The sequence below is a fragment of the Entelurus aequoreus genome, linkage group LG26 (genome assembly GCF_033978785.1).
Source record: "Entelurus aequoreus isolate RoL-2023_Sb linkage group LG26, RoL_Eaeq_v1.1, whole genome shotgun sequence".
NCBI classification, from domain to species: Eukaryota; Metazoa; Chordata; class Actinopteri; order Syngnathiformes; family Syngnathidae; genus Entelurus; species Entelurus aequoreus.
Window position 1 is genome coordinate 24,850,599 of NC_084756.1, and position 10,021 is coordinate 24,860,619.

General features: G+C 39.2%; 1 protein-coding gene across 1 annotated transcript; it reads right to left on the reverse strand.

The window, feature by feature from the left end:
- Positions 1-543: 543 nt before the first annotated feature.
- On the reverse strand, positions 544-9,164 carry LOC133643505 (glycoprotein-N-acetylgalactosamine 3-beta-galactosyltransferase 1-B-like). The gene is made up of 4 exons (XM_062038128.1): positions 8,536-9,164; positions 8,228-8,455; positions 3,214-3,878; positions 544-1,190 (listed from the first exon to the last, which is right to left on the reverse strand). Exons 2-4 carry the CDS (start codon positions 8,421-8,423, stop codon positions 888-890), a joined length of 1,164 nt encoding a protein of 387 aa, XP_061894112.1. The 5' UTR covers positions 8,424-8,455; positions 8,536-9,164; the 3' UTR covers positions 544-887.
- Between the last annotated feature and the right edge of the window lie 857 nt (positions 9,165-10,021).

Sequence of the window (10,021 nt, forward strand, 5' to 3'; positions counted from 1 at the left end):
AACTGGATCATCAAGCTTACATACTGTACATTACCTTTTCCGTTATATTAATTTATATTATGGGTTGTCTACCTTGTACTTTTTGTTTTATGACATTACCTGAAATAAATGAATAAATAAAAAAAAATGAATACTGCACTTCAAAGATTCCAAACTTTTTTCACATGTATTTATTTTTATCATTTTTGAGGATTGTATTTATTTGAACATTACTTGATACCAGTGTGCAGGTCTTTATTTTCCAAATAAAAAATAATCTTCAAAGCTATTTTATACTAAGCAATTTTAAGTTGTGTTCCCTTACTGTCCCTAAAATGAACCAAATTGTCACCTTAAAGCCGAGCTGCGATTCTGATGTGCAGCTGTGCCCCAAGTAAAAATATGGTGAATAAAAAATGATATTTGATTAATGGAATGACTACATAGCCTGACATCTCGGCTTCCACGCAAGTTGACAAGTTCTTAACTTGCTGTTCTGCATTCCCCTTGTGCATTGTTTGATTTACAAAGACAAAAAAAACAAACACAAAGTTGCGCTATTAGTCGAGATTAGGCAATTATTTTATATTCAGTCAACATTCCAGATCCATCAATTAAGGAAATGTATACAAGTGGAACAAACACAATCTGAGACGTGATGACAAGTGTGTGGTCAGTCAGTCATTCCAAAAACTATGTAGCCGCAGTTTGGTGAGTTGAAGGTGTGGAATATTGTGATAGTGAATAGTGGAAGGTATGTGCCATTGTTCAAGCCCTCTAAAAGGAGCATGCCTGAAGGATTTTGGACTTACTTGTGGAACCACAAAAGCAGAGGTTAACCTCAATCTGAAGATTGTACATTATTGTAATGGAAATTCTTCATTAATGATGCCGCCCACCTGGTCCTACTAATGCTTGACTGCAGGAGTAGCAGGAGGAACTTTGGCAGCTGGAAGCTGGGAGTCATCTGCTCTCTTTTCACTAACCTCGCCTCCTGCATCTTTTTCCTGAGAAACGTTGTTCTTTTCCATAGCAACAGCAGTGTCCTGTGAGCGCACCTTCTCATAAGAGTACCCGAGCGGAGTGGGGGGCTGGTAGCGGTATCTGTAGCCAAAGGCACGCAGGTGATAGACGTAGTACTCCAACAGATACATGTTGCTGTCATGTACATAGTGGAAGGACACAGACAAGTCCGAGCAGCAGTTTGGACCCTGGAAAACAACAGTGTGGTTATTACGATAAGGTGCACTGACCATCCATACGGTTTATTAAAAGCACCACTCCATTAGCATTATTGAACCACACCTAGGGTCTCGAGTAATTTGGTACCCCTTTTCGAGTAGCTGGTGAGAAGGCATGCAAGAATTTAGACATCAGTAAATGTAACGAGGACATCTCAAAGAACACACCTTGCTTGCATAAAGTGAATCTGTTGCTCACTGGAAGAATGTGCTCTTTCATTCGCAAAAAATTCTGCCTTCTTTTGACGTGGCCACGTAGGATCGTGAGTCATTAAACAAGCTGCCTTACCGACGGTGCAACAACAAAAACTATCACGACAGGCAAATGGCAAGTTAACACATAGAAGAAACGACTACTCTAAGTACTAACAAAAACGATTATAAGCTCAAACATGTACCGTATTTTTCGGAGTATAAGTCGCTCCGGCCGAAAATGCATAATAAAGAAGGAAAAAAACATATATAAGTCGCACTGGAGTATGAGCCGCATTATTTGGGGAAATGTATTTGATAAAAGCCAACACCAAGAATATTCATTTGAAAGGCAATTTAAAATGTCTAAAGAATAGTGAACAACAGGCTGAATAAGTGTACGTTATATGAGGCATAAATAACCAACTGGTATGTTAACGTAACATATTATGGTAAGAGTCATTCAAATAACTATAACATATAGAACATGCTATACGTTTACCAAACAATCTGTCACTCCTAATCGCTAAATCCCATGAAATCTTATACGTCTAGTCTCTTACGTCAATGACATCAATAATATTATTTGATATTTTACGCTAATGTGTTAATAATTTCACATAAGTCGCTCCTGAGTATAAGTCGCACCCCTGGCCAAACTATGAAAAAAACTGACTTATAGTCCGAAAAATACGGTAACTATGACTGTACTTTACAAAGTGTAATGCATGCTGGGCAGTCGAGATGCAACTTGTGCTTCCCACTTCCCAGAATGCATTGCGGCACTCTTGTAAATACTTGTTCAACTTACACGTAATTGCTAGAAACATCAACAGAGATGATTACGTCAATTATTATAACCATTGTGCATTCATGAATGTGAACTATCCATCCATCCATCCATTTTCTACCGCTTGTCCCTTTCGGGGTCGCAGGGGGTCCTGGAGCCTATCTCAGCTGCATTCGGGCGGTAGGCGGGGTACACCCTGGACAAGTCGCCACCTCATCACAGGGCCAACACAGGTAGACAGACAACATTCAAACTCACATTCACACACTTGGGCCAATTTAGTGTTGCCAATCAACCTATCCCCAGGTGCATGTCTTTGGAGGTGGGAGGAAGCCAGGGAACCCGCACAGTCACGGGGAGAACATACAAACTCCACACAGAAAGATCCAGAACCCGGGATTGAACTCAGGACCTTCGTATCGTGAGGCACATGCACTAACCCCTGTGCCACACCGTGCTGCCCGAATGTGAACTGACTTCCCTAAAATCAAAAGCATTGCAATGGCAACAAATATTTATCCTTCAAAGATTAACACAATCATAAAAGTATGAAAATACCAAATATTACATTGCGAGAATGGGTTTGAATATAAACCTTTAAACCTTAAACAGGATATGGAGGGTATGGCATGGAGGGGGTGTACCTGGGACGCTAGGTACACCGTTGAGCCCTCTGGAGACGTCGTGGGCTTCAATCAACGAAACATCGATGAAGCAGGGTGCCCACCCGAAGACCCCAATGACATACTTACCCTCCCTTACACCACTCCACACCGACTGCTACCGTCAAGATTGTTCCTACTTACCAAAGGGATTGAAACATCTAGTTGTATTTGCTTTACTACTTAGAACACACCCACCTCTGCAATGCTTAGGTAGATAAACAGTAGGCATATTGAATGTTTGCCATCCATCTGAGAACATGGCCTCTATAGCTATAATACGTTTGTTGTGTTATACATGTGGAGCATGCAATAAACAAGAAATGAGAAAAGACATTCCTTTACTTGCCTGTGAGATGGGGTAGTAACAGTAGCTCCAATACCAGAAGCTCTTTGGAAACTTGGCAGTAAGGTGCTGCTCAGGTACAAAGGGGTGAAATGTCTCCCGTTGCAAAGTGTCCCTGGAGTCTCCTGCCAGCACACCCACCTTCTCCATGCACTGTCCCATCGCGAGGTCCTCCACTGAGCTGGTGTGAGTACACACTTTGCTTTTGAAGCCTCCTACAAATCGTTGCAGGGCCTCCTTGCTCAGCACGTATCCAGCGCCACCACTCATGTAGCCTTGCTTGACGTAGGGCTTGAATCTTCGACCAAAATATATAGGCTCATCCGGGGTGTGGTTTGCAAGAAGCCAGCGCATGTTGTCCACTATTACATAGGCGTCGTCGTCCGCCTTGAGGAACCAATCGGCTTCGTGGCCGTGATGCTCGTAGACGTAATGATAGGCCCGGATGGTTTTCCAATAAAGCTGGTCACGGCCCTCTTTTGTATCCAAACCCACAGTTGGGAAGTTGGGATCGTCCACGGAACTAACAAAGACCACGATATTGCAGTGTCGACTCCACGTGTCCTTCACATAGCGAGCCCTCGTCTCCAGGTTCTTGGGTCCAGTCATCACCCAGCAAAGAATGCGTACTTTTTTGTACAATTCATCTGCCATTCTGCTGTCTTCATCTAAAAACATAAAAAACAGCATTGAAAAAAACTAGGGGTGTAACGGTACGTGTATTTGTATTGAACCGTTTCGGTACGGGGGTTTCGGTTCGGTTCGGAGGTGTACCGAACGACTTTCCACATGGACATATTAAGTATGCTAGCAGCGACCGGGGCTACGATAGACTGACGATACGTCCTCTTTTCACCGGACATGTCCTCTTTTGCGGGGCTGTCCGGGCTGAGTTTCTTAAATGCCTCAAATGTCCGTCATTTTGAGTTAGGGTTGCGTGTATTTTCAATGTACGTTCAGGGTTAAGAAGGGGTTAAAAACAAAACAAATGGTGGAGGTGTGCACGCAGCAGCATTAGTGAGGGAGGGGCAGACAGAGAGAGCGAGAGAGTTAGGGATGATGTTCGAAATCGGTTCTCCCGGTTGTTCGATAAGAAAAGAACCGATTCCATGGACTCGAATCCCTTTTTGAGAACCGGTTCCCATTATAGAGGCCACTATAGTAAAGAAAAAGAGTTGGTTCTTTATTCGAATCCCTGGGAACGAATCCCTTCCTACGTACAGGAAATGCCCTGAGGGACCTGCAATGTTATGCCCATTTGATTGTAGACTCTTACTGACACCTTGTGGCGATATTAAAATACTACGCGTCATTAGTTTGGGCACTTCCGGGTTGAGACAATTGAGAAGTAGACAAGTTGTGTTAGCTCTTACAAGCCTTGGAAAAGATAAGTCTGTAAGTAAACTGTTTAACTTGTTTATGTAACTCAATATTAAGGTGGAAAGTGTTTAAGTTTAATACTAAGATGTTTATTGAAAAACGATTTTTGTGCACTGTTTCAATGGATGTTTTGAGGACTTAAAATGGCTGCCAGTCATATATTTCTACCATCGAAATGGTTTCAACACTCAGAAGTATTTGTTTGATGATAGTACTGTATATTTGTGTGAAGCTAATATTTACATATTGTGTATTACATTTCAGTATGTTAATTGAATTACATAGCTTATACATTTGTCATTGTGTTAAAGTTTTTTAAAAAAATAACAGTCCAGTGCAAGACAAAAGTAAAGATAGGAAAAGACAAAGCAAGATCAACAACAATAAAAAGCCTAAATGGATGAATCTGCTTTGGATTGTTTGTTAGCTGTCTGCCAAGCTGTGTAACCTCAACACGTATAGTGAGGGCAGAACAGGCAATATGCAATTATTGCCAGGCTTCGCTCTCATGTAAGGGGGGAAGAATTGTTGATTGATGACTGTGGTGTTCTTAGTGTCATAGTGTGTGTAGTTAGTATGTTCCAATAGCAGCAGAAGTGCACTTTTTGGCCTGATTTTATTTAACACTATATTATTATTTATACACCTATAGTGATCACAGAGACAGGTTGTTTTTGTGTTACTGTATATACTCGTTTTTCTGAAAAATCCAACTTAATATACTTTGGGTAACAACAGTCAATATTATTTTAATTTTTTTAGGGGGGGTAACAGTCAATATTTATTTTTTTATTTTTATTTTTTCTTATAAAATAAAAGTGAGCTTATATTAAATATTGTGTTATTTTCCATATACAACAACCTATCTGGATTCGATAAGAGAATCGATAAGGAATCGGTTCGATAAGAGGATTCGATAGCGATAATTTCTTATCAAACATCATCCCTAGAGAGAGTTATGATAAACGCGCATGCGTCGCCAGGCTCTGCTTTTTATCGATAGATTTATCAGATTTAATTTTTTATTATCTATAGCAAGGGTGTCAAAAGTGTGCCCAGGAGGCCATTTGTGGCCCACAGCTAATGTTTTAAAGGCCCACGGCACATTCTAAAAATACTATTAAAATGAACAAAAACACAACAAAAGTGAAATAAAAAAGCTTAAAGGTTAAATGTAATTTAGAAAAAGTTGCAATGTTGACTAATAAAACAAAGCTGTTTTTTGTTTTTTTTCAAACATAATATTGAATCAAAATCAATGTTATTATGAGTTATTGATCTATCCAAGGTTCCGATTACTTCACATCAAATATTCCACTAAGAAAAATATTTTTGGTGGAAGATTTTGCAAATTTGGTAAATAAATAACCTAAAAATTTACATTTTGTTGTTTTCTTACTGTACTGAAAATGAACTGAACCGTGACCTCTAAACCGAGGTACGTACCGAACTGAAATTTGTGTGTACCGTTACACCCCTAAAAAGAAAAAAACACAATTATTTTCATGATGGCCAAGCTAGTGGACCTATTTGATCGAAATCCATACTGATTTTCATTTAATAATTTATGTTAGGGCTGGGCGATATATCGATACGCGATATATCGCTGGTTTGTCTCTGTGCGATATAGAAAATGACTATCGTGATATTCGAGTATACGTTCTCACGCAGTTGCTTTTAGCTGCTAGCATTACACGACAGGCTTTTCCCACTCTTTCTTGTGTCTCCTTCTCACAGACAGCAAGCGCACCTTCAACATACGTCACAAACTGTCACGTCATACGTCACATACGTATACGCCCTCGCGGAGCAGAGAGGTAGCGGCATGGGTAACGTTAGTGGTGGTGCAAGTGGTAATACGAGAGAGAGAGAGAAGGTGCGAATCTGGTAACAAATGAAGGGGGTCCATCGTCTGTCGGTGGTTTGGCTTCAAGCGGGAATATGTCGAACAGACAACCGTAATTTGTCAAGTGTGGGGCAAAAGCGTTTCTACAAAAAGTAGCATTACTGCTAATATGTAGCATCATTTGAGAAGTCACCTGCTAGAGAATGAAGAGTGCTTACTCCGCATGTCAACATCTCCATTCGGTGCCACACGCCCACACCGTCAAAATGCTGAGGCAAACATTTCCAGATCAACACCGTATGAAAAAAAAGAGTCGACAACAAAAGGAGATAATGTCCGCAGGAACCTACCACATAGTGAAGAACGAACACTATTTGATTTCCTATTACGCAGCTCATTTTTATTTGACACTTATTGAAATATCTTGTGTGACATGTTTTTAGACAATTGTAGTGGCGTTCTGTACAAAAAGTGCACTTTAATTTAGTGTTGTTTTGATATGTCATCTTAGTGACATCATGCACAAAAGTGCACTCATAGCTTGTTTTAAAATGTCTCTGACAATCTTGCACTTTCGGTTTTGAAATGACATGAATGTTTGCGCCACTGCTTAATAACTGTTTAATAAATACCGTTTTGGTAAATTGACTTAGTTGTGATTAAAGTCTATAAAATCCACTACACCTCCCTGATACCGAAGTACATGTCAAACTACTTCCTTAACGTAAATGACCGCCATAACCACAACACCAGGGGGAGCTCCACTAACCACGTTAAACCCAGATTCCCAACTAACAAAGGTCTTAACTCATTCTCTTTCTATGCCACATCAATGTGGAATGCGCTCCCAACAGGTATAAAAGAAAGGGCATCTCTATCCTCCTTCAAAACCGCAATAAAAGTTCACCTCCAGGCAGCTACAACCCTAAACTAACACCCTTACCGGATTGCTAATAATCAAATGTAAACAATCAAATGCAGATACTTTTTCTTATGCCTTCTGATCTCTCTCTCTGTCTCTCTCTATGTCCACTACCTGCTGTCCATATCCTACCCCCCCCCCCCACCCCCCTGATTGTAAATAATGTAAATAATTCAATGTGATTATCTTGTGTGATGACTGTATTATGATGATAGTATATATGATAGTATATATCTGTATCATGAATCAATTTAAGTGAACCCCGACTTAAACAAGTTGAAAACTTATTCGGGTGTTACCATTTAGTGGTCAATTGTACGGAATATGTACTTCACTGTGCAACCTACTAATAAAAGTCTCAATCAATCAATCAATCAATCAATCAAATTTCCCTCTCTGCATGAAAGTTTAAAATGAGCACATATTAATGCAGTATGAAGAAGAATGTTTTAATGTAGACACATAGACTCATCATACTGCTGTGATTATATGCATCAAGTGTTCATTCAAGGCTAAGGCAAAATATCGAGATACATATCGTGTATTGTGACATGGCCTAAAAATATTGAGATATTAAAAAAAGGCCAGATCGCCCAGCCCTAATTTATGTTTTTCAATAAAGCAGTCTAATTTATTAACAAGCACTTTTAAAAATTGACCAATTTAATTTCCAATGGGTGGTGGCTTTAATTTTGCGCCACGATCTTTAACCCTGATATTTACCAATTACAATATGGAGAAGGAGCTTGAGGGAACGCTTAACAAAAAACTGTGGATTGTGATGCAACAGGCTCCTGACAAAGGCGCAGCACAGATCATATTACATCCAGTATAAAATGACAAATACACCAGAGCAACATGGGGTCTACCTGAATGATGAGGGTGTTTCAGATTCAAGAGGGCTGACCCCTTTTTCTTCCACACTTTCTGCTCTTCAAGCTGATGCCTTCCGGAGCCGCTGGATAATGGCACAGAAAAGGTCTTCTCGAAGCCAACTTGCCGTAGGAAAAGGTACAGCATGAAGCCTCCAAACACAAACCCCGCGCAGAAGGAGATTCTGGACATGCTGACTCAGGTGTGTCACTGACAGCCTAGAACTGAAATGGACAAGATGACAACATTACCACTCAGTTTGTTTGTTTTTGGTCAAGCCCCACTTTTGAAAGGCGTTACTTACCATGACTTAACATACACATCAGTGTGAGTGTCGTGGCCACCCGGAAATACAGGCTGTCCTTTACATGGCGAGTGGTTGCACTTGGTTCTTGGACACAACTACAAATGTTGCCCGAAAATTCCCAAATAAGAGGAGACGTCCAGAATGATCTCAAAACAAATGACAACTAATGTCAAGAACTGTCGTGACGTCATCGAACATATGGCGACCCTTCGCTAACTATCGCTAGCTCGTCGACACGACAAGGAAGTCGTACTTATGTTCCAAAGTGGACAAAAGACCACACTTTTAAGCACTCCTGTTGTCATAGTCACTCTTTACATACACCACCTTCCCACAGGAAATGTTTTTCTCCCCCCAAACTAATCCCTAAATTCCATATTTTCGTTGGTTATAGCAACACTTACACCTTGACGTTCAAAGTCCAGATAGCGACTTCCCGCCCACAAAAATAGTCGTTTCCGGTTTTGGTGAGTAAAAAAATGCATTCGAGTAATTTGCAGCAAGTAAAATACTTATTCAAATGCAGATAAAATATACTGCGGATAGTGAACATAATCACAAACAATAAGCCTTGTTTTTCGTATTTTTAAAACACAGGTCCAAAAAACGACTTCCGTCCACGTAATAACCACTTCCGGTGGTCTTGAGTAATGTTTTGGTGAAAGCAAAAATAGAACATCAACATACTGCATTTTGGGTTGTGTACACAATTAGACAAAATAACGGATATTCTATTTAATATCCGTTATTTTGTTCCAAGAGGTCCAACTTTTCCGCTCACAAATTAGTCGTTTTGGTAGTTGCAAAAATCAATTTCTGACACTAAAACCCACATTATAACGTTGGTTCAATGATTTGAAAGTATTAAAATGTATGGAAATGGTTGAAAGCAGAAAAGCCCTTATATTACTTTATTGGAGGAATATAAGTTGTTTTAGATAAGCCCATTTTTATACATGTTTTTAAATTACATTTTATTTATCATTTTTGTCTTATTGTATAGTCTCTTACTTTATTTTATTACCACTTTTATTTATATAAAGATGTTGATTGCTCAACTTTTTTAAAAATATTGTAATACATTATTTTAAGATGAGCCTATTTTTATACATATATATAACATTTTTTAAATACAATTTTATTGATAATTTTTGTCCTTTTGTATGGTCTTTTTATTTTGTTACCACTTAGATTGCCCAGCCCTTTGTTTTTAAATATTGTAAATTGAGATGTCCGATAAATGCTTTAAAATGTAATATCGGAAATTATCGGTATCGGGTTTTTTTTATTATCGGTATTTTTTTTTTCTTTTTTAAATCAACATAAAACACACAAGATACACTTACAATTAGTGCACCAACCCAAAAAACCTCCCTCCCCCATTCACACTCATTCACACAAAAGGGTTGTTTCTTTCTGTTATTAATATTCTGGTTCCTACATTATATATCAATATATATCAATACAGTCTGCAAGGGATACA